This window comes from Lepidochelys kempii, chromosome 1 (genome assembly GCF_965140265.1).
Source record: "Lepidochelys kempii isolate rLepKem1 chromosome 1, rLepKem1.hap2, whole genome shotgun sequence".
Lineage (NCBI taxonomy): Eukaryota > Metazoa > Chordata > Testudines > Cheloniidae > Lepidochelys > Lepidochelys kempii.
In genome coordinates, this window is record NC_133256.1 from 237205042 (window position 1) to 237231234 (window position 26193).

The 26193-nt window shown below is 40.2% G+C and overlaps 1 protein-coding gene across 5 annotated transcripts in view; it reads right to left on the reverse strand.

The window, feature by feature from the left end:
* Positions 1-7918: 7918 nt before the first annotated feature.
* DERA (deoxyribose-phosphate aldolase) overlaps positions 7919-26193 on the reverse strand; it is a 91354-nt gene continuing 73079 nt past the window's right edge. For 4 of the 5 annotated variants that reach the window (XM_073319068.1, XM_073319088.1, XM_073319107.1 and 1 more), the window contains 3 exons: positions 14866-14978; positions 8997-9146; positions 7919-8087 (listed from right to left, as the gene is read on the reverse strand). In XM_073319068.1, coding sequence (XP_073175169.1) covers positions 8031-8087; positions 8997-9146; positions 14866-14978 — 320 coding nt within the window. In that variant the 3' untranslated portion in view covers positions 7919-8030. The remainder of the gene's footprint in view (positions 8088-8996; positions 9147-14865; positions 14979-26193) is intronic. The other variant, XM_073319078.1, reaches the window with a different exon arrangement.

A 26193-nucleotide genomic window follows, 5' to 3' on the forward strand; every position in this document is an offset into this window, starting at 1 on the left:
TGGGTGCTGCTGGATTTATCAGGTCTTCTGAACACGTTACAACACTAGGCAGACAGCTTCTGTCATTTTTACCTAGTCAGGAGATTATGCTCTTTCCTTTAGGATGAAGCCCTAGTCACAGTGATTTGTGCTTTTGTCATCTCTGTGCTGGACCGGTGTAATAAATTGTCCAGGATTGAAAGGGGATATCAGGCAAAAAAAATTGCATCTGTTTCATCCCCTGAAAGTGTGCCATCTAAGTGGGACAGATGTAGAGCACACACTAATGCTCTGGGAATTTCAGTGGTTCCCAGAGTCTCTTTAAGGTGTAGGTCTTTAGCTTTAAATGGCCCCAGTCATCTCACAGACCACAAATCACTGTAAGCCATTACCGATGAAGACTACAGCCATCTGACCGAACCCTAAATGAAGCTCTTGTAGGATGGGACAAGGCGTTCTCAGTGGGACTGCCTGCCTCCAAAGGCCAGTATGAGTTTACTATTTGGAGAACATTTTAAGGCTCTTCTCCATGCAGGCCCCCCCACAGCAGCAAACAGGCCTAGCAATGCCTTTCCTCTCATTAAACAAGAGAACAATCCCATTGATGAAGTCATCATAACAAAAAAAGAGTAGGGAGGGGAGTAGCATGCAGTCCTTTGTTCCTAGATCCTACGGTTACAAGTGTGTCACAGCTCGGTCCTAGATACAGTGTGATCCTACCCCTTTGCAGGATTTTGTTTTAAACGTTAGAGAACTCATCAAAACCTGTAATTCAGAATTAAAGGGTGCAGGGAGAAAACCTCCTGGATATAGTGTACTGTGCTTTAAAGCTTCAATTCCTCAACTGTGGCACTCTCGCAGTGCATCTGTTTAACATCCTGCAGGTCCTGGAATTCACTCTGAGAATTATTCTTAAACAGCATTCCACAGAACTGTCCCCCTTGTGCTCACATTACGCTTCTCTTCAAGTTCAGAGGGAAACAACACAAGTTCTCTTTTTCCTACATAGCTCTCTTATCCGCTGCCTAATAAAGGTGGACTATGAAATGTTGGAGAAAAAGTAGCTATTTTTCCCTACAGTAGAATTTCTTTTTTAGTTATTTTTAATCTGACACCTATTTTAACATGCATGCACACTGCATTTATTTAAATTTCTCCCTTCCTTTTGTTTTATTATTTACCTTCTGTTCCAAAGAGATCACAAAAGATTTTATTTCTATGAGCAATTGGTGGTGGTGGTCTTCTTTACCTTACTGCCCACCTTTCTTTATTCCCTTTCCTATCATCATCCAGCCAGGTGCCTGGTTGAAATTGTGATCAGATGAGGTGATTTCACCAATATTTTTGGAATTGGATTAGGTTTCCGCTAACCAGACAACTAAGTGCTACTTGCTCAGAGGCTGGATTGCTATGCTGTGCTTTGATTGTATTCAATTCCTGAAATAAGTCTGAGCATGAAAGAGTGCTTTGGGTTAGACAGGAAGACCAAGACTCAGCCACAGAAAGTGGTAATGCTGATTTTAGTAGGTGATGCTGTTAGTATGCAGCCAGTGCCCCACTACAGTGCTGCTGGATGAATTTTCTTCTGGAGCTGAAGAGACCTTCCACAGTTACATTACGTATGATTTAAAAATATTATTTAAAAAATGTAAATCCTCATGCTTCTAGTCATAAGTCAACAACTAACTCATGGTGGTAAGGCAGAAACGTCCTCTATCGGCAGGTAACTTCAGCATAAGGTTTTAGCACCTTCCACTGAAGCATCTGGTGATGATTGCTGCCAGAAACAACTTACTGGACTAGAAAGACCACATGTTTGATCCAATCTGGCAAGTCCTACACTGGATCAGGCCAGCTGTATTCTTACCTCACAAGTAGCAGGTCAGTATCCCTATGGAGGGAGAAGGAATGTAGCCAGTTAAAAGTACTGCTCTTGAGAGTATGCAAGGAATCCAAGTCCCAACATCACAGATCTCCAGGTATCCATGTGGAGTGTCAGTCCATCCATGCAGTGCTATAGACTCCCTTTCTTGTGGTAGAACACAACCTACTTTGTGATTATGCTACTGTTGGCTACCTGGTCGTCAGCTGTGGGCTTCTACCACTCCTGAGAAGAAAAACTGGTGGGTCTAATGTTGCTTCTGCCAGAAGCAGCATTAATTTTCAAAGAGAAATCTGTATTTCTTCTAGAAGAACATCCAATGCAAACTAACTACTTTGTGGCTCTTCCACCCCTGCAATCTGGCTACATCCTCCCTGAAATGAGAGTCAACCTCAGACATCATTGGGTGTAGGAGCAGCTGGCACTTCATGAGGGTAGGTCCTGCTCGATTTCATATTTATTATACGTCATTCCTCTCCACACTGACTGGTGAAGGGGAGCTCTTGCCCTCCCTTTTTTTTTTTTTTTAAACCAAGGTACCCTTATCAGCATGTGAGAGCTGTTCAAGCTCAAACACATGACGCAAACCCACTGTGGATTGTAAAACTCTGCAAACAAATTTCACACCACTGGCGAAATGGAAAGGTTGTATTTCTATTGGTCTTGCAGAAAAAACATCATGCCTTGTGCCTCCAATTTTTACAACTACATTAAACATTGCTTACTGTGCCTGCAAACTCCCTTTTCCATGATCCCTAAATAAGGAAAGAGAATTGGGCTTTCGTGCACCTAAATCCTGAAAATAGAGCAGTACAAATTATTTCTTTTGAAGCATCTGGTATAGCTACCAATGCCAAGGGCAGCACAGTGTACACAATGGAGCAATATTCTGATCTGCTGAATAGTCATTTTGCTTTGAATTGAGATAAAGGAAAAACTGAAATGCAGGCCAGAGAATGCAGTAGCTGCGATCTCCAAATAAATAAAATAGATGACTATCAGATGATCCGTCCATAAACAATGTGATGAATGCATGCTGAGTCTGAGTCAATGGAACTGATGGAAGATGATGAGAAATCAGTTTGATTTCATGATAATATCTCTGTAAGGTCAAATGAAAGATGATCTGGGAGATAAGAATGGCCGTACTGTGTCAGACCAAAGGTCCATCTAGCCAGTGTCCTGTCTTCTAACAGTGTCCAATGCCAGGTGCCCCAGAGGGAATGAACAGAACAGATAATCATCAAGTGATCCATCCCGTCGCCCATTCCCAGCTTCTGGCAAACAGAGGCTAGGGACACCATCCCTGCCCATCATGGCTAATAGCAGACATCCCCTTTCTTTAATTTTCCTCTAATACACGTGCTAGTTGCATAAGCTGTTATTAGTCAGCCATTGTTTAGCATGAACATGTGATAAAGCTGGGATACCCTCTGTACTCCATCACTTTTGGCATGATCTATAGAGCAGCTGGGACTTAGGTGCTTGTTTGTCATGGTTGGTAAGGAGGGAATCCAAATTATACTATTTGCCAATATTACTTTTGAAAAATTTAGAACAGAGAAGTTGACTGGCGTGTCAATTCCAAAACCAATTCTAATAAACCCTCATAACTGTGTTTGCATGAGTTTGGTTTTCTAGTATTTCTATTTGGTAGTGAAATGCTTTGCTTTTTAGTCCATCTAAGGCAGTAATTCTACAATGTTCCTTTGAGCAGACAAGTCAACATTCTGAAAAGTGACTAGTGATTTTGGGTGCCATACTTGAGACACCTTGAAGAGGCCTGACTTTCAGAGGATGACTGTTCAGCAATTTCTAAGAATTGGCACCCCTAGGCTATCTCAAGTTAGGCACCCAAAATTGAGGCAATTAAAATCACTAGACACTGGAATAACCTGACGAGGACTGGCTCTCCTTGTTTCAGCTGCTAAATGTCAATAAAAGAAGCTCAAACTGGAATAAATTATTTGAAAATGTTTATTTTCCATATAAGCCATTGCTGAGGTTCCCAATGGGATGTGAGGTGTCTGAACAATCTGTCCATTAAGATGTGGTCTCTACTATGTAAAAGTTCTTGATTACCTGATCTAAGGTATTTCTAGGCTACCCATCACATTCTTGCCACAGCTTGAAAGCTGTGCTCTCTCCAACTCCCTGACAGTGTTTCTTTATCACTCGTAACACAGTTTAGACTAGCTAGGATTTCAATTCAAATGGTCAGTTGGCATTTTATATATGATATCTCTGTACCAAGAATAGTCTCATCCTCATCTGCCCTATTAAGAATTGACCAGCTGGAGCTTCTTCTGTCTTTCCCTCCTGGGTAAATTGTATCTAATTGAAAATTATTCCCTCCCTCCCCCGTCTTGCTACCCTCATAAACATTTGATATATCATCTAGAGGTTACCTGTGGTTATTTCAGCAAAGGATCATCAGGTCTTGGTTAAAACTTGGGGATTTTCTTTGGGGAGGCAAGAAGCCAAAGTTCTAACTGAGCAAAACAAAATTAAAAGTAGACCAGGTTGTCCTGATGTTATGTTTTACAAAGTACAGGGTTGGTTGTTTTGGGGATGGGTGGTGGACTTTTGCTATAAGGGCATTGCAGCTATCAAAATACAATTTACACAATCTGAAATTTACAGCTGGGATATAATCCCTATGGAAATTCCTTCTTTGTTTTCAATGTTATATTTTATAACAATCTCCATTTTTTTTGCCATGCATGTAGGCACATGGAGCATCTTAGAAATGTTCAGAACTTGGTTTGTACAGTCTTTCACTTGATTCTCTATTGCAAGAATTTTTTTCTTAATAAAGAACCTGAAATGCTTTTTTAAAAAGTACACGAAGATCCCAAATCAATAATGGGGCACTGAAAATGTCCTCATTTAAAAATAATGGTTTTACACGTTAGAACTACAGCATGATCTGAAACAAACTTTGCATTATAATATCCCATGAACTCTGTGGAACTTTGTATTTAAGGCTGAACCGCACAGTTGGCTGCTGTGTCTCTAATGGGCAGAACATAACCTTGGACCTGAACTTTCCCAAAGTTTGGAGTTCTTCCGATATGGTGCCAAACTTTCCATTCAGGCCTATCTCCAGTTAGTAACTGACTTCAGGCACTCAGTCTGTCCTTGTTTCTTGGGCAGCAGCTGATACCATCACAATAACCTAGGCAGGGGCTCATCTTCCTCAGGGATTTATTTTACAATATGACCTTAATATCCTTCAAGCAGTGGTCAGAAAATGGGAAATGGTCATAGGCTGGAGGAGGCAGTACAAACCTAGGGCCAGTCACATAACACTGAGCAGACAGTTTATTATTAAAAAACAAAGCACAAAACAGTTTTAATGTAATCACTTTCATTTTTATTATTTTTTCCTCCTTTCTCAGTGTATCCCAAATTCCAAGACAGAAGCATTTAAAATACAAGCAGATGATGCTTTCTAGAAGTTCAGCTTTTTCAAAGCATTGATTGTCCAGGAGTTGGGTCATTTTTAGTTGGGTCATTTTTTTTTTTAACACCTTGAAGAAAAGACATGAGGAGCAGTGTGTGGCTGAGAGGAGTTGCAAAAGGCTGTGTTTAAATCTAGGTTTACCTCACTGGCTGTATAATAGGAGTCTCAAGAAGAAAAGAACAAAACAAAACAAACCTGGAACAGCAGGTGTTGCGTGTCAAGAATTGGGAGTGCACTGGCAGAAATTTGTGCAATTTTGCTTGGCACCTAACTATGCTATGCGGGATATTCTGCCACATTTACTCAGATTAAGTAGTACATAATTATAGGAGTAGCCCCACTGAAATCAATGAGATTATTTGCAAAGCAAGGTACTCATGTTGAGTAGTTAAGGTGGCAGCAACTGGTCCTTTAACCATATCAGTATCTATACAGCACTCTTCATCTATGGATCTCAGAATGCTATTAGTCCCTATGTTGTACATAAATTCTTACAAAAATGTCTGAAATTCAGCAATTAAAAAAATAGCTTTGGGCCAAAATATTGGGATTGGAAGGTTTTAGCTACATTTTCCTCCTCTGAAATGATCCACATCCATTTGGTTTGGTATAAAAATACAAAAATATGCTGCACACATGTTAAGGTTGCTCTTCTATGACGGTGACTTAGGCCTGGTCTACACTAGGGCGGGGATCGATCTAAGTTACGCAGCTACGTGAATAGTGTAGCTGAAGTCGACGTATTTAGATCTACTTACCGCGGTGTCTTCATTGCAGTAAGTTGACGGCGGATGCTCCCCCGTTGACTCCGCCTGCACCTCTCGCGCTGGTGGAGTACCGGAGTCGATGGGAGAGCACTCGGGGGTCGATTTATTGCGTCTAGACTAGACGCGATAAATTCATCCCCGCTGCCCGTCAATCCAGCAGGTAATGTAGACAAGCCCTCAACAATAGCAAGTGATACTGGCCTGCCACCTATTCCATGTGAAGTGGCTGCATTGGGCCATACCTTTGCCTCCCTCCATGGCATGGGCGCTCAGTCACAGGAGCAGAATTTTGCCACAAAGTTATTCTAACCAAGAACTGGAATTTTTCTTCATAGAGACTTGCCACAAAGTCAGAGAGAAGCTCTGTGATAAAAAGCACCACCTTCATTTTGAAAAAGAATATATGCAAACATGGCTACACAGCTCAGTCTAAGAGGCTGATTCTTGTGTGCTGCAGGAGTAAACCAGAAAAGGTCCGAGGCCCTCTGACTCTACTGCATGCTAGGAAATCAGCTGAAAATATATTTTCTAATACCAAGTATTGCATATAGGATTACATTCTCTGCAAATGCTGTACTCCATTTTTTCTACTGTTCAGTTTATCCATTTGTCTAATAGTACACTACGCTACTTTAAAGCACTGGAACTCTGGTAGAACTTCAAGACTAAATAAACCAAATCTTGATTTTTGCATTACAAGAATCTCCTTGAAACTATAATGAATTTACCTGGCAGTTTGATATGTGGCTAAATCCCTCCCACCTTAATCACATGATTAGTCCCATTGAAGTCAATGGGACTAGTTACAGTAATGAGATAATCAAGATTTACCATCTTTCTAGTTACCAGGTAGAATACAGTGATGACATAGTGCATTCAACTCACTGATGGGCAGATGGGTAATGAGTTGGGTACTACTGTTACAGTGCTGTAAGTGTAAACACTACTTTACCCAATGTGTAAAAGACAGGGAGCAGACCTGTGTAGGATATCTCTCAAATAACTTATCTTTTTACATATAGGTTTTTAAAATGTCAAAAGTAAGTTTTTTTAGACAGAGTTGGAAACTCAGCCTGTAAGTTCTTGTACAGCAGCAACATTCAAAAACTGACACGCTGAACCTGCACATTAAAATGAAAAGTTCTGCATTAACATGTTTAAAAATTTGGTTTTTGCCAAGCAAGTTAGGCTGAAATTTTCAAACTTGAGTGTCTGAAGATAGGCACCTGAATGTATATTTAAGCATCAAGATACAGATTCCCTGATTTTCAGTGGTTCTGATCTCATTAACATCAGTAGCAACCGTGGATGCTCAGCTGTTTTGGAAATCAGGGATGTAGATGCCTAACTATAACTACTCAAGTTTGAAAAATTTGGCTTTAGCTTCAAAGACATTTTATTAAAAAAAAAAATAGCCAACTTTCATTGTCTCCGATTACAGTGTCTGAAATGTAATTAAAGTAACAATTAATAGAGCAATGTGTCTATGGCAAAAGCTGCACACTAACTGACATGGAAAAAAACTGCAAAATCTGTAGCTCTTGAAAGTAATTAGAAATCTGTAGCATTCCACAGATACTTCACATTCGGCTCCTGGAAAGTTTTACCAGACAACTTAAAACTTTATTATAGTATTATCATGTTATCGTTGCCACTGATATGCTTTTCAAGCTGGTCTGAGGAAGACTTTATGTTATTAACACTGCAAATCTTGACTATTTCAGATTTACTTTCCACCTCTCCAAATCCCCCCATTTTGGCTCAAGCACCACTGACTAGACTTGAACATATTTTTAAATACAACAAAAATATGAAGCCAGAGAATTGGTTCTTTTATCCTTTTATATGCACTTTTGGACTAGGTTACAAAAAAGACTTTAGGACATTTTTTTCTTAAAATTCTCTTTATAAAAGTCATCCTGAATTACTCATGGGACTAAGCCATTGGCAGGTCATGGTAAGCTGCATATCTGCCAGTCACATGATGGTAAATCTGCAAGGAAAAGGAGAATTTCTAATGGTATCATACACAACTAAAAATTAAAAAGGTATCATTAGCCAACAAATTCATGACATGCTGAGGGGCAGTTGGGTGTAAATATATTTTAAAATGAGAGAGAGAGAGTGTGTGTGTGTGTATATATATATACAGGAAGAGTTCTATTGACTACAGTGGGCTTCAGATCAGACCCATGTTGAATATAAAATGTACTTTTTATTTATATCCCTCTTCCCCACCTATCATATGCTCCTGGTAGCTTTAGAGAGTGTAAACTCTATGGGGCACTAGGAGCAGATGAATACTCTAGAATGGGTGTAACACAGCCCTCTCCCCTATGGCTGTTCAGTAGCAAGAGGCAAAATCTCCTTCTGTATGCTGCTTCTACTGCAGAGGGCTGAATCTTACATCATTGGCATGGCAGGCAAGCAGTTCCTAGGCATAGCAGGCAGGTACCAATATCTGGCCACATCCCTCCTTTGCTAACACATTCTCACTTCCTGCAGGGTGAGAAACAAACATGGCATAGCTGCAGGCTTTGGAGCTCAGCAGCAGTGGAGTGACTCTGAGTGGTGGAAAGCCAGCAGAGCAGATTCCCTCTGCTCAGCACTGTGAGCCTGGCCCAGGTAGCTGCCTAGGGAGGCAATGCAGACTGATTGGATCATGGAAGCCCCCTAATGACTCCCTGTAGCAACAAGCTAGATTTAAAGACATCCAGCAGGGAAGCAAAATTGTAGTTCTTAAGTAATTAGAAATGTGCTCCATTATCCTTGAAATGGTGTAGAATACATATTTCATGAAAGCAATAAGCAAACTTTTTCCAGAAAAATGTTTTCTCTCAACCAAGATTGGAAGGAACCTCCTGGGACCTCAAATCCAGTCCCCTGCTATCACAGAACTAACCTGTCTCTCGATATCGGCCAGCAACGTACTGGCACCTAGGCGAAAGAGGTCTGGTTTCAGCCACTCATCTCCTAACTCCTCCTTCATCAATATGAGCCAGGTAAGAGCATCCTTTGCACTACGAATGCCTCCAGCAGGTTTAAATCCAACCTTAAGAAAAATGTAATACATAAAAAATGCTATTTATTTTCAGTGATTTGTCTTCATTTTAGGAGAAATGAAAATCTGCATATCTACAGCTGGGAAATGTCCCCAGTGTGCAGCCAAAACTCTGTTACGGGTTAGGTTCTAACTTTAGGCAAAGCCTTGAGCAAGCAATAGTGTGTAAGCGGGGCACCAACTCAGGAGTAGTCCTGGAGGGCTTTGTGCCTCAGACACCCCTATGAAAGGTACAATTCCCTCCCTGCTTCCGGACCCCCAATGAGATAGTGGGGTAGAGGCAAGACTGTCCGTTCCCAATCCACCCAGCCCCCACTCACATGCTCTGAGGAAAGAGAGAGACGGTATGTAATGTCTCCGACTCTTACAGGCCCGTTCCCAAGTTCTGGGTAGCTGACGTAGGGGTATAAAGGATGATTCTTATTCCTTTGCATAGGCACATAGTCACCATCTAGTTCTAAATGTCTAATAATAAACACATACACAAACATCTCCTCAAAGATGTGGAAGTGAAGAATTCTGTTTGCAATGGGAGTTAGTTATCTGTCAACAACTGAGAGGCTTCTATATTTTACTGAAAGCGTATGCATGATAATTATACGCTACCAGTCTGTACTCTTAAGCTATATTTAGTACACTAAAATTAATATACAGTTAATTGCCTAGATATAATAAATATTTCTACAGTGATGAACCAAGTTGGGTCCATCCCTACTAGACATATGAAGTTTTGTTTGTTAATTTGGCAAATACTGTCATTCCAGAGAACATCCACAGAATGTGTTTTTTTATCAGAACTGAAATGTGAGGCCTGCAATATATGAAACAATGTAGATCTGAATTTAAACAATGCACACTGTGTTAAGAGAACGCATTCTGGGTCCTATGTCGGCTGCATATCCATACACTTTTAGAATTGCAGAATCCGTCCACATCACAGTCCTTAAGAGCCTAGGAGTTCCTACACCAGAATGGACCATTTATCCATCAAGTCTATTATCTTGCCTTCAGCAGTGGTCTACACATGTGCCTTGAAGCTTGAAAAGCAAAGAGAATCAGAAGCAGGCTTGCTGGTATTTGATGTAATGCAGGAACAATCTGGATAGTCTGCAGTGTAGTATATAGTATATAAGAGTAACAAGAAGGGTTTCTTCAGGTATGTTAGCAACAAGAAGAAAGTCAAGGAAAGTGTGGGCCCCTTACTGAATGAGGGAGGCAACCTAGTGACAGAGGATGTGGAAAAAGCTAATGTACTCAATGCTTTTTTTGCCTCTGTTTTCACGAACAAGGTCAGCTCCCAGACTACTGCACTGGGCAGCACAGCATGGGAAGGAGGTGACCAGCCCTCTGTGGAGAAAGAAGTGGTTCGGGACTATTTAGAAAAGCTGGACGAGCACAAGTCCATGGGGCCGGATGCGTTGCATCCGAAAGTGCTAAAGGAGTTGGCAGATGTGATTGCAGAGCCATTGGCCATTATCTTTGAAAACTCATGGCGATCAGGGGAGGTCCCGGACGACTGGAAAAAGGCTGTAATGTCCATCATTAAAAAAGGGAAGAAGGAGGATCCAGGGAACTACAGGCCAGTCAGCCTCACCTCAGTCCCCAGAAAAATCATGGAGCAGGTCCTCAAGGAATCAATTCTGAAGCACTTAGAGGAAAGAAAAGTGATCAGGAACAGTCACCATGGATTCACCAAGGGCAAGTCATGCCTGACTAATCTAATTGCCTTCTATGATGAGATAACTGGCTCTGGATGAGGGGAAAGCAGTGGACATGTTGTTCCTTGACTTTAGCAAAGCTTTTGACACAGTCTCCCACAGTATTTTTGCCAGCAAGTTAAAGAAGTATGGGCTGGATGAATGGACTATAAGGTGGATAGAAAGCTGGCTAGATTGTCGGGCTCAACGTGTAGTGATCAATGGCTCCATGTCTAGTTGGCAGCCGGTGTCAAGTGGAGTGCCCCAAGGGTCGGTCCTGGGGCCGGTTTTGTTCAATATCTTCATTAATGATCTGGAGGATGGCATGCATTGCACCCTCAGCAAGTTTGCAGATGACACTAAACTGGGAGGAGAGGTAGATACGCTGGAGGGTAGGAATAGGATACAGAGGGACCTAGACAAATTAGAGATTGGGCCAAAAGAAATCTGATAAGGTTCAACAAGGACAAGTGCAGAGTCCTGCACTTAGGATGGAAGAATCCCATGCACTGCTACAGACTAGGGACCGAATGGCTAGGCAGCAGCTCTGCTGAAAAGGACCTAGGGGTTATAGTGGATGAGAAGCTGGATGTGAGTCAACAGTGTGCCCTTGTTGCCAAGAAGGCCAATGGTATTTTGGGATGTATAAGTAGGGCATTGCCAGCAGATCGAGGGATGTGATCGTTCCCCTCTATTCGACATTGGTGAGGCCTCATCTGGAGTACTGTGTCCAGTTTTGGGCCCCACACTACAAGGAGGATGTGAAAAAATTGGAAAACGTCCAGTGGAGGGCAACAAAAATGATCAGGGGACTGGAACACATGACTTATGAGGAGAGGCTGAGGGAACTGGGATTGTTTAGTCTGCGGAAGAGAAGAATGAGGGGGGATTTGATAGCTGCTTTCAACTACCTGAAAGAGGGTTCCAAAGAGGATGGATCTAGACTGTTCTCAGTGGTAGCAGATGACAGAATGAGGAGTAATGGTCTCAAGTTGCAGTGGGGGAGGTTTAGATTGGATATTAGGAAAAACTTTTTTACTAGGAGGGCGGTGAAGCACTGGAATGCGTTACCTAGGGAGGTGGTGGAATCTTCTTCCTTTGAAGTTTTTAAGGTCAGGCTTGACAAAGCCCTGGCTGGGATGATTTAGTTGGGGATTGGTCCTGCTTTGACCAGGGGGTTGGCCTAGATGACCTCCTGAGGTCCCTTCCAACCCTGATATTCTGTGATTCTATAGTGGTGCTTTCACAATTCTCTCCACCCCAGGAAGATTCTCCTCAGAGAGCCCTGAGATCTTCCTGTTCCTTTTTTTCCTCTTAATCTGCTTTCTCCTTACACCCTCACCCCCTGAGAGGATTATCGTTCTGCTAAATATTTGGAGAAGTTATATCCTGGAAAGCATGAATCCCATTTTCTATAGGATACAGTGAGATCAGTAAGAAAATGTACTGGAATTTAAAAAAAAAAAAATCATTGAGCTACATATTTGGTAAAGATTATAGTAATTTAACAAAACAAACTTGTAGAAGAAGTATGTTTCTCTCACACTGAAGCATTCTAATAACACAATTTCTAAAAGATAAAAACAGGAAAAGCTGCTGAATCTGAAATGCAGAGAGAGACAGAAAGAAAGAGTGAGTGTAATAGCTCTAGTTTTCCAAAAATAATTCAAACCACAGCAACTGGAAAAACATCTGCAATGCAAAGAATTAAAGCAAAGTGTATATGGTGTCTGTTTTTCCTTCACAAAGGGAAAAACTAATGAAAATGTCATTAGATTCTTCCTACCAGTGTCAAAGCCCTTTGAGATAATCTGTGGCTAAAACAAGTAAACTTCAGGTTTTAAAATAAAAGGGGGGGGGGGAGTGGGAGAGAATAATTAAAAATAACACTTGCACAGTTTTTCCTGTTCAGCATTAATATTCTAAAAAAGTTTTTATTTTTGCAAAAAGCTGGCAAAGACTGGCCTATTCTCGCCTCCATTTCCCAGCTTTCCAAGGAGCACATCTGACTGCCATAAAAATGCAAAAAGATATTTAATTCAAGAGCTGCATAAAGTCTAGCTGCCTTTTCCCTGCTGTTTCACAGCATTTCATTATTTTGTTTAATAAGTTCATCTCCTTGAGAATTTTCTTTTCACCTTATATTATTAAAAGTAATATGTTTTTATGGATTGGGGGTTTCCCAACAGAAAAACTAATTTGTGTGTGTCCTTCAAATAATGACAGGAAAAGATTATTTCCCATTGTATTGCACACTTTTCATATCACTACCACAGCTTATCATTCAATAAATGTTACTCTGCAACCTGTTCCTTTCCTTGAAAAAGTTTAATTTCTGTATTAACCTGTTTTTGCCAGCTCACGCCTTGCTAGAAAGCTTCTGTACAGCAGCAGAATTAGTTTGTTAAAGAAACCATTTAGAAATCTCTTGTCACTGATAAAATTGTCTTCAGTTAATAGAAGGATGTAAAGTCGGTTTACATCTAATTCTCTCTCTCTCTCTCTCTCTCACACACACACACACACTGTCTCTTAATAGCACATTTTAAACTGAGAATGAATTATGTTAAAATGAAAGGTAAATTAAATGATTATATTAATTAAATGTAAAAATCTTATAGTAATGCAGTGTGAAAGGGCAAATCCTGACTTCTGGCACACAGCTCATGGAACTGGGATCTGTACTGAGGACAGCCACAGGGGCTGAAGGTGGGAGGAATCCCCTCCATCACAGAGAAGGTTACAGAGAAGGTGTTACTCTAGCCACATGGCTGCAGAAGCCCCCATAGCCGTTACATACACACACACACGTGCGGGGAAATAGTCAATGGAGTCACATAGGCTTCATCTAGACTAGGATAAAAGGTGTGTTGTTAGAATATACCATGTTCTAACATCACATCTTTAAAATCCTAGTCTAGCCAAGGCCAGAGCTGTGGATAATTGGACCAGATTCTCTGTTACACTAATGCCCACGTAGGCTATTCTGGCAGCCTAAATGGACCTTAAAGGGAGTGGAAATGGTCTCTTGAGACTACTGCCTGTGCCAGGGGCCTTCCCAGCTGACATAAGGGCAGAGGGAGGGGTGAGCCAGCGATGGAGAGGGGATGTAATGGGAGTACTGTACTATAGCTATTTTCTGCTTTCCGGGGACCATGGAAGGAGACGAAGCACACGTAAGAGCAGTTCTGAGGTTGTTTCAACTTAACTTGGGGTTTGCACAGGCCCCCAACTGCCCCAGAACACAGGAAAAGGAAAGGTGGCTTAGAGCTTCCTTTGGCCACCTTCCTCTTCCATTACTGTTGCAAGTACAGGAACAGATGAATGGAAAATTGGATCTGCCCCAAGTCTCTGCTCCACAGTGATACGGAAGGACAGCAGTAGTAAACATCCTGTGTGAGCTCTCAGCAGCCTGTTCCCCACCCATACCAGTTCTGCTGCAGATCTTACACTCTGCCTTTCACGGCTGGTGGGAAACCCTACATGGCCAAGAAGAAAGCAGTAGAATTTGTACTTGGGGTGAGAATATAAAATAATCAAGTAAGTAAAATGTTGTAGCTTCTGACAAGTATTGTATGTATTGGGTCAATTCTCAACTGATGTAAATCTGTGCTGTTCCATAAACTTCAATGGATCTAGGCCAATTTCCATCAGCTGAGGATCTCTCCCATTGTTTATTAAAATTCACATTTATACAGCCTAACTAGTACACCAAAACACTATACATATGCAATGGGGACTGAATGGATGCTGCACAAATTTTCCCAGGGGGAAAAATTCCTCTTAACTGAGACTTAACATGGGAAGTTTCAGCTAAAGAGGAACATTTTTATAAGCAAGTAGAAAGAGGCAGCTATAAGGAAAGTTGAGTTGCACCTTGTCCTATATGAAAGCTAAGATATATGTTAATCAATCAATCATATGTTCTGTATTTTGAAAATATTCAGGTTTTACCTCAACTTCTCAATGACACAGTTTTTATTTACACAAAAGATTCCGATAGTAAGAATTACCTTGTTGCCAGTTTTCCAGTAGAAATCTCTAACGGCTCGCACCATGACTATGCCTACTGGAAGGGTGGCATTAACTGCTTCTTTTCCTGTAGAGGTCTTAATGAAATCAGCACCTTAAAAAAACCAGAACACTCCATGGTAGTTTTATAAAAACAGTAATTCTTTGAATATATATATATATATATCTTCTCATCCAAGGATCTCATTATGTTTTACAATCATTATTAAGCCGTACATCATCCCTGTAAGGTAGGCATTATCCCTATTGTACAGCTAGGGAACCTCAACCACAGTAAGGTTAAGAGTCCTGGTCAAAGTTTTAGAGCAACTCAGAACAACCACCAGGGGACAGAACCTAGGCATTTCTACTCCTAGTTCCTGTCTCTAGCCATCAGAACAAAATCTGTCTTTGCTCATGTGTCAATCAGCTAATGTTATGATATACAACATTTAAATGCATGGTCAGTAACGTATGTAGGCATTAAGAAAACATTCCAAAGAAGCGGACAGTTAGCCTTGGTCCCTGGCTTATTTCACTCTGCATTTTCATTTGAATACAATGTTATTCTTCACTTTGTTACCTGAGCTCTTGTGAAGTGTTGGTTGTACCCAGCTGCATTTCAGCATTGTCTTAAGTGAATTCTGCAACACAGTACCCAGTTTGCAAAATACTACTTTTTTTTTTTTTTGAGGGGGGAAGAGTGTAGGTACAGCCAGGTGTCTGATGCTGCTCCCATACAGTTCAATGACATCACTCCCACCGACTTCAGTGCAGCAGGCTGGAGCCCTGGGAACTGCAGGCTCTTTAACTAGCAAAAGTAGTCCAGGAGACCAATTCAACCAGAGGGTAAGACTGCAGCTCCCATTTAAATCAAATTACATCTGCTTACACCTCAACATCAAATTTAGCTCAGGGTCTGGTTTATCTCTCATCCAAACGGTGGCATCTCCAACAGCACAATGCCTTCTAGCAGTAATCTGGAGCAGTTTCACTGGGAGAGCAAAGCAAAGGAGGCCATCTCTTGAATCATTAACACCACATCCCACAACACCATGGGTTTCCTTGTAAGTTTCCCATTCAAGTACTGAACAGACCAATTGCTGTGTAAACTGTGTAATCTGATGAAGATCACATTTTGATCAGATGGGGCAACATAGAAACTCTTCTTAACACCATGGGGATGCAATTTAAAGTAAAGGGCAAATAACAATTTACTTTATCCACCTTAATTTTTTGCAAAGTTCAGTCATCTCTTTTATTGGACCAACTTCTGTTTGTTTTTTCCAACAACAGAAGTTGGTCCAATAAAAGATTTTTAGCTAATCCCTCTTGTCTCTCTAGTATCCGGGAAACAACATCACTACAACAACACTGCAAACAAAGAATTAAGGTCACCCACGTTATATACTTTGGGGCCACTCCCACTGAAGTCAGAGTTTTTCCTTCTGATTTAAAAGGGAGCAGGATTGAGCCCACTGTATACACTTGATGGTCACATGTTTTTTTTAAATAGAAATCAAACTTTAACATTATCAAATTTTAGTTTTTTCAGTTTTTCTTTTAAGTGCAGAATTTAAGTCCTTCAGTACAATACCCCCCCCCCCCCGCCCATTACAAGGTAAATCAAAGCTTTTATAAGTCTTATAATTACAAGTCTCTATGGTACAGTTTCATTAAAAACTTTCATTAAACAACAGCTGCCCTTGTATATGGTCTTCTAATCAATTTGGTCAAACAGAATGACTTCTAATCAGCTGTTGATAAAAATAGAAGATGAAATTTTAATTCTAATAGATTAACCACAAACTCAAGACCGTCTTCAAAATCCATCTAGCTCCATTCTCCAGTGGATTTAACGACTATTCAGCAACTCATTACTAAATAGAACAAGATGAACATTTTCCAGTTCATTAAAGAAATGTACTATGTATTTTTGCATTGTCCTCAAGATTCGTTACAGGGAGTCTTAATTACAAGATAATGGATAATGGTTATTAAATGCAGACGCCAGTAATGAAGCTCTATTCATTTGCGAGCCTCAGAGACTGCAAATAGGGGAAAATAAAATTACTAGCTTCAAAAGATTAACGGATCAAATTATTATTCAATTTTGAAAATTTCATTGACTTCATAGAAACAAGAAGAGATTAAAAACTATTATTAGTACAAAAGTAATGCATTTATTTATTTATTTTTAAATAATATCTTAAGGCTATTATCAGAATAATCAGCTTTTGGATGTGATTATTAGACAAACATACAGCCAATTTAGCATCATCTCCTAACAACGAAAACAATACATTGTTATTTCATGAACAAATTCTATTTATGATACAAGAGCTTGCTAACAGGATTCCATAAAGAATCTTGTGAAACCCAGAAGATGTATGCTATCAGAAAGCACTACAGTGTAAGGCATTACTAACATTTTATATTTCACTTATGAAAAAAAGGGATTTAAAAATCGACCACTGCTTTAAGGAGCAAGGCATTAAGTGGAATTCATGCCAACCTTGAAATTGGAGTTTCTGGTGACATTATTCAAACACCAAAACAAAACAAAACAAAAACCAAGCAATTGACAAAAGTTCAGCAAGAGTTTTATCTGGTGATTCAGATAATTTTGAACCTATAACCATCATCCAGCCACCCTTTTATGAATGCACATACACAGAGGCAAGTTTTCAAATACATTTCTAAATAGCTTGTGAATTAGAAAGTGACTCAATGAAATACTAAGGCTAAGATCTTCAAAAAAGGGTGCCTAAAATTAGGCTTCTAGGTCCAGATCCTCAAACATATGTAGGTGCCTAAGTTGTTTGGCACCTAAATATCTTTGAGGATCTGGGCCTTAGGTCCCTCTATAGGCCCTGATTCCAGAACATGCAGAGCACAGGTGGAAGGCTGTGCCAATGCAGAACCATTTTGTTTAGGTATTTCTATGGAGCTTGAAGGGAGTTAGACACCCAATTCCCATTGCATTTTAATGGGATTTGGGTGCCCAAAATCCTTAGCTAGCTTTGAAAATCCCAGCCATTGACTTCTGTGGAGTTTTGTGCATGCTCAGTAGTATGCCTGCATGCTATATTATACATAGGGCCATACCAAATTCATGGTCCATTTTGGTCAATTTCACAGTCATAGGATTTTAAAAATTGTAAATATTATGATTTCAGCTATTTAAATCTGAAATTTCATGGCATTGTAACTGCAGGGGTCCTGATCCAAAAGGGGGCCGTGGGGGGATCGCAAGGTTATTGTAGAGGGGTCACAGTATCGTCACTCTTACTTCTGAGCTGCTGCTGACGGCAGCGCTGCCTTCGGAGCTGGGTGGCCAAGAGCCCAGCTCTGAAGGCAGGGCCACTGCCAGCAGCAGCACAGAAGTAAGGATGGCCTGGTATGGTGTTGCCACCCTTACTTCTGCTTTGCTGCTGGCGGGGCGCTGCCTTCAGAGCTGGGTGTCTGGCCAACAGCCACTGCTCTCTGGCCACCAAGCTCTGAAGGCAGCACAGAAGTAAGGGTGGCAATACCTACATTAACCTTGCAAACCCCCCACCCCACCCCCTGCAACCCTATTTGGGTCAGGACCCCCAATTTGAGAAACGCTGGTCTCTCCCATGAAATCTGTATAGTATAGGGTAAAGTACACAAAAGACCAGATTTCATGGTCTGTGACCCATTTTTCATGACCGGGAATTTGGTAGGGCCCTAATTATACAGAACCAGGGACTTTGGTGCTAACTACGTGTTCTAACTTACAAAACACTGATTACCTGCACTTTTGAAAATCCCATTAGCTACATTGGGAGCTGCTAGATCAGGCCACATATTTAGGTGCCTCAGTGTGGACTTAGGAACCTATATCTTTAAAAAAAAAAAACCTTGACAAAAGGGTTCAAACATCTGTTATTAGAGCAGAATAATTTGCAACACTGTGGTTACAAGAGAGAGAGAGAGCCTTCTAAGTATCTCGTTCTGAAGGATTTAATTATTTATTTTGGTGGTGTAACGGGAGTGTGATGGAATGTCTACCCCACACAAGACTGGAAGGGGTTAAGAAGGCCAGACAGGACAACTAACTCCACAGGCTGCATCTGGAAGGGGAGCCAAGGAGCAGGAAATTGAAAACAGGCACAGCTGGGCAGGAACAGACAGGGTCCATAAAGCCAGGAAGCTGTCAACAGACAAAGAAAGACTGAAGGAAGACTTTGGGACCCCTGAAGGGGGAAATACAGATAGTACTGAGCCAGAGGGCTGAGTCATGAAAAGGAGGCTGCCGTTTCTGGAGCGAGAGGGGCCACAGGAGGAGAGGACGGTGAGAAAGACACCACCGGAGGAAGGCACAATACTTGGCTCAAGCAAATCTCTAAAATGACCAGCAGGAGGTGCCACCAGCAGTGAGTGGAGATACTGCTATTTAGTACAGTTTCAAAAGCAAAAAAGTGTACTTTTCAAAAGAAAAGCTTTGTGAGCCAGAAATAAATGCAATACCTAGTAAGGATGGTTTAGCAGCATCCAGGCATAAGGATGAGCTCTACATCTACACTGTCTATCTTAGGTACTTGTATGGCCCCATTACTGTAGTAACTGAGAGCATCACAAGCTTTAATGTATTTATCCTCACAATACTCCCCTGAGGTCGGGCTGTGCTATTATCCCCATTGTAGAGATGGAAACTGAACAGAGAGTCTAACTCACTTGCCCAAGGCCAATCTATGGCAGAGCAGGGAATTGAACACCAAGACTCCCAGGTACTAGGCCTAACCACTGGACGATCCTTTCGTACTTTCCCAATTCATTTCACATGGCAAAGATCCCTCATATCATGTAAATGTAATTAAGCAGCTGCTTAACACTGTTGAATGTTGTTTAGATTACAGTAGTCAGGAACAATATTATGTTTCTATAATTACGCAATAAGAAATAATAAGCAGTGTAGCAATCACGGCGTAATCACAACCTTTGGGTTGCAAAGCACCTCAGATGCCTTGGGGGCATGATTATCTCCTGATAACTGCATACTGCTTGTAGTTGTCTTAGTCTTAATAAAGAACAAAGATGTGGCAGGCAGTTTAAAATAATAGCAATTTTACTGCAATTCTCTATAACTACTAGTAAAGCACTCGTGAAGATTTCTTTATTATTGTACCCCAGTTACAATACCATGTGGCAATATGGGGTAAATGTATGTCCTTACAAGATCTCTAGGTCACAAGCTGACTTAACACAGGCACACTGATCGTGCCACATGATGAAGTAGTAGGAGTGGATTGATATATATTATCAACAATGGATACATGTTTTATGGCCAAGATTGTTTAAAAATGTGCCTAAAGTTAAGCTCCTAAGTCCATACTTAAGCATCTAAATAAGTGGCTTGACTGTGGGAGCTGCTAGGTGCTCAGCTATTAGAAAATCAGACTAGTTAAGTATTTGTGTGCCTACTTCTAAGCTACTATTTTTGAAAATCTTGCTCTATCAGTTTACAGTACAGTCATTTACATTTTCAAATACTGTATAGTGCATTTCTGCTCTGAAAAGTGGCTGTAAAAAGTACATCAGAGGGCTCCACCCTCCCTGTCTCTCGGTAAGTCCATATCATATTTGCTCTGATAATAAATAAAAGGCTGACCTTTCTAATTGCTAGTCCTGCCATCTCCACTTGGGCTTCAAGAGTTAAAATGGGTTCTTCCCTTCTTGCTTATCATTACCAGTAATTAAGATTCTGCAGGCAAAATGATGCCCTTAGGGACACTTGTGGGCCTTACACAAATCATGAAATCCTTCCTCATGACAAGTCTCTCAAGACAATAACCCCAGGTCAGAGCAGGATGCTGCACCCGTAGATGATGTCTGTGAGAATTATGGCATTAGAATCACTCATGGTTAGCTATTGCACTACTATAGTGTCTACTGCAGTTCTCCATAGGATAGGACCACTTCATTAGTATTGTGTTTCTTGCATGTTCATTTTATACATGTTCTTCTTGGCAATCCAAAAGGAAGAGCTACATCAGCTTTTCTTATTCGCCAGTTTTCCGTGCGTGTTATCATCTCTTGAATATTTTTGGGAGGGGTTCTTCCAATCCAAACTTCACCGGGCATAGTTGCAGGTAAAATACATACTTTATAAATAATGTCATATATAATGAAAATTTCATTTTTTCCTAGCTGAGGTTTTATTTTTCTAATGTAAAACAATGTACATAATGCATTTCATTCAAGGATTTCAGAGCACTTTATCTATAGAAAAATTCAGAACACCCCTGTATGGTATTATCCCCATTTTGCAGATGGAAAAACTGAGAGGAGTAAAGTGACTTGTGTAAGGCCACATAGTAAGACAGAGGTAGAGAGCAGGAAGAGAACCCATGAGTCTAAATACACACACTCACTCCTACTGCAACCACTGGAAAACACTCCCTCAGCTTATCCAACAAGAATGGAAGCTTGCATATACTATGTTTCTTTACCTAATAATTGTGTGATTACTATTCATACTCTGCTCTGTTTTTGAGCAGGGCAGCATAAATAATGGAGACATGGAGGTATGTTCCAATTTTCATCACGTTTGAAAATACCATGGTGTGTCCAATTCTAAGTATTTGAGTACACGCGATTTCCCATTTTAAACATATAATTAGGTGCACTGGTTTGAAAATCTACCTTTACTTGAACTGAATTGCACTGTGTCCCTCACTAGCTCATAGTAGGGTAATCTAAACTAAATATCCTAGACAATAAAACTATTGTACAATATGTATAATAATATCTACTCTAAATATTATTAACTATTTACTGACTGTCCAAGTTTTAGATCAATATTGTTTAGTAGCACAAGATATTGTCCAGCACAACCTCCATTACATCCGTTTTAAGCGCTAAAATTTGTAACTATAGCAACATATGCTCTGCCACAAGTAACACTATGATTTGGGAGAAAGTAATAGCTATGTACAAATAGTTTAGAAGAATAGCAGTATATAGCATAATATGCTACATATGATTTGAGCAACTGGGTTTAATTTTGTGCTTTCTAATGCCGATAATACATATGTTCCAAACTTGCTAACACTAAAAGTCAGGTATGCTTGAGCATTGTCTATTAACTTGTGAGAAAATTACTCAAATTGAAGAAATAGCTGCTTAAAATGGATTTAGAAATACATTGTACTGAACAAAGCAAGCTAGAAAATTAGTCTACTTCAGGATTAGAAAGTGCTATGAATTTTAAACATAACTTTTAAAAGCCATATATAACGTAACTAAAGTCATGATACTTCAATGTCATCTTGAATATTTTTTCAATATTCTATTATAAAAGTACTTTAAGATGCTGTCCCTGCTCTCTAATTCAGAAAGAAAGAGAAAGAATTGATTTGGGGGGGGGGGAGTGAGGGTGAGGGGAAGGGAATTTCCATGTGCGATGGTTAGAGTCTCTCCTGTAGTCAGCTTCTGCTCAGCGAAGGAGAATATGGAGGTAGCATCATGAAGGTTATGGTGCCAATCATAAAGCCCAACTAATTTGGCTGCCTTTCTCCTGGGCCCTAGCTGTCATCCACTGCAGCTGGACTTCCAACACCATGTAACTCTGGCCACAGCCATCCCCAGTTTGAAGCTAAGATATCGTCTCGGCCTTATGACAGGATTCTTAGATGGGGAATTATAAAAGGGATGATGGAGCATAGAAGGGAGCTCCTTTACAAATCTTAAAGGTCTGGCAATGGAGATGAGGAAAACATTTGGGTCAATTTTTTTTAAATGAATGTATGCCCCCTCTTGCTGCATGTTAGCAGACATAAATTTACCCTGGAATGCTGGGGCCCGATCTGCAACTCTTCCTTATGACTGAGTAGGCACTACTCCCGTTAGTAAGGTTTGTGGGATTGGCAACTCAATGAATAAAATTCTCCATAAATTAACTTCCCTACAGGAGTGATTTGGATCTCTATGCATTTTAAAAGTCAGCTACATATGGCCTTAGCTACTGTCAAATTGTCTATTTGTATTTCACATGGATGCTTTATCAGCACCCAGTTTGGTAATATTTGTAGTCTCACTGAATTTAACCACACTGCTAAAAAAAAACAAAACAACAAAAAACCCCATACTCTTGCAGGTATCTGTCAGAAGTGGCTATAATCCAGGGAATGACTAAACACTATGCTGAATGTTTGAGTCTCTGGGTCCACTAGTCAGTAGTGTCCATTCCTGATCTGGTAATAGGCTACAAACCATCTTCTGGCTTCCAAACCAACACCTCCCGTTACAAAATTAGTAGTCTGATTAAACAGCCTTTTTTTTTTTTTTTGTAAAAGACTTTCTAAAAAGAATAAATATTCACACTTGCTTTGCATATTTGCATATTACCCTACTTTATAAACCTACATTTTTATTTTTAAATGTAGATCTTACTTTTTAAAATATATATATATTTATAAAATCATTTTGAGTTTTGGCATTTAATTCCTCCCATTGAAATACAGCAGATAGGAGGAACTGAACATGAAACCTTCTTTGTGTTCGATGTATAAATCCTGCCAGGTATTTGGTGAGGAGTTATTAAATGTCAACCTTCAAAGAGCCTGTATGTGTAATGTCTTATTTAAAAAAAAATGTCAACTAAAGATGGCAGTCTTGGGTGGGAAAAAAAAAAATTAAAGTCCAGCCTTTGACAATATGGACCACTTTCAGGTCACCTCTTCCAAATTTGCATACACAGGAAAAGTGACCAAGTAAAATATTGGTCTCCACTCCAAGCTTCCCCAACATACAGACTTGTCAGTAGGTAGATCTTCTGCAGTTATAACAACACAGGAGACCTTGTGCAGAAGAGCATGATCGGCTTCCTGATGTGGCTATTTTAACTGTAGGATACTCATGAGATTCCAAGGTACACACTGATGCTGCAAAAATTAGCACTAACGTCTGTATCTATACAGTACTATATATGCTCTGTGTAGTGTATATATTAGCAGACACTATATAAAAAACACAGCCAGTCAACACAGTAGCCCGGAGAAATAGAGGCTTGAAAAATCAGGCTCTGATCCTTTCAGCTGAGTGTATTCTTTACCTGTCGCCATCTGCTAATATTTAAGCTGATGTATTGTACCAGACACAAGAACAATTTTTTACTCCTTAGATTTCATATTTATTATTGTCTTTAGTGATCTATGTTATCTAGTGTTGAAATAGGATCAAAAAACCCACTACTATGTTTTATGTCTTCTTCATGTATAACCTAACATATGAATAGTTATACAAAAATGAACAATAAAAGAGGAGTATAAACATGATCTGTACATGTTTGAATAACAGTTGCTTTTAATTAAGTTAACTTTCTTCACTGGTTAGAACTAAAGATCAGGATTCCTGGGTTTCATTCCTAGATCAGCCACTGACTTGCTATGTCATCTTAAACAAACCACTTTGGCTAAAATTTTCAAATGTCAGTACCTGAAGTTAAGCCCTTAAATATACATGTATGTGCCCAAGTAAGCAGTCTGATTTTCAGAGGCGCTGAGCACTTGCAGTGCCTACTGAAGTCAATAGGGGCTATGTGTGCTCAGTATCTCCCATCTAAATTAGGTAGCTAACAGGGGCTTGAATAAGGCTCTAAGTGCAAAATATTAATACGTTTGCATCCATTAGGCTGGCTATATTTTTAATTTACTGCAACTAAAATACCTACATGAAACAGAATGGCAGCTAGTGATGGGAGGCAATATTTAATCAACCTGCTAAGATCATACCATGCAGAGTTAAAACATGCAAGTTGAAATTGCATACTGTCAACTGCACCAGGTGTGTGTTTATAACAGTGTTTAAATATAACTATCTGATTCATTTGCAGTAACTAAAGGGCAAGCAGTCGGCTACCAATGAAATCCAGGGAGGAAATCTCAATGATTTCAATGGGAACTGGATTTGGCCCTAAAAAATAAATAAATGAAACTTATTTAACAACTTTATTAAAATAGTTCATAATCACTAAAATGCAAATGCTGAAAAAAGTGGCACATGAAAGGTAAATATTTATAAGGTGGTTTAAAAAAAGAAATTTCTTGTAAATTTTGGCAGAGGAGTAGACTGAAAAGAATGGTAGTAAAAGGAAGTTTGTTGTTTTTTCCTATAACTTATTTTGATCTAAAATGCCATTAAGAAGGCCCAACATCTGCTCAATAGCATCTGTAAGTAACATTATGAACACTCAGACAATTTATATCTTTCCTTTTTATTAAAAAATAAACAGGTCTTTTTAAATTATTCACTAGAAAGTTAACATAAAATCAGTGTGGTAGCAGCTAGCGCTCTGCAGAAAGGCATCTACAAGCTTTGTAGGATCCCACTGATCTAAGTCTTTCTACATTTCACTGACTACTCTGCTCTTTATATGTTGTCCAACCCAATTTAGCAAATGAAAACACAGAAAACCTATATGCCGTATCAAAATCACATCCATAAACAATAAAGAATGGAAAATACATCACTAACGCCTCTAGTGCCCTGCTAGTTACTTTTTCCAGCTTGAAATGACTCTGTTCTCAGCTCCCCTTGGCATCACACCAGTCCCAGTCAAATAATCTCAATCCCTCCTTGCATCCATGTTCCACAACTCCAGGAATTAGACATTTAGCCTCAGCTCTCCAGTGCTTTCTGAATAACTACGTGTTGTGATAGAATATTGACACAAAGTAGTAATACTTTGTGCCTATCCAGAGCGTTTTCCTATGTAGATCTCAAAGCTTATTGCATCCTATTTGCCTGCTTTGGAAGCAACTCTCAAGACCAGGGCACCTCTTAAAACCATACAGAGCAGGTGCTCGCCTTTAAGTCACCCTCTTTTGTCTCTGTTTCTCTAACGTTTTGGCTGAACGGTTCACACAAAATAACCCCACAAAACAGTTACTAACCTTTTGTACCTGTTGTTCTTTGACATGTGTTGCTCACGTCCATTCCAGACTAGGTGCCCAGTTGCCGGAGATTTTTCCCTTAGTGGTAGCCGAAGAACTGGCTCCAGCGCGCTCTGGAGCTGTTTATGTATGTGCCAGCATAAGGGGTCCTGCTGGCTCAGCACCCTCTCAGTTCCTTCTTGCCGATAACTCTGACAGAGAGGCAGGAGGGTGGGTCCGTGGAATGGTCATGAGCAACACATCTCGAAGAACAACAGTTACAAAGGTTAGTAACCGTTTTTCTTCTTTGAGTGCTTGCTCATGTCCATTCCATGTTAGTGACTCACAAGCAGTACCCCTGGAGGTGGGCTCAGAGTTCACAGACATGCTGATTGCAACACCTCTCTTCCAAAATTGGCATTTTCACAGGCC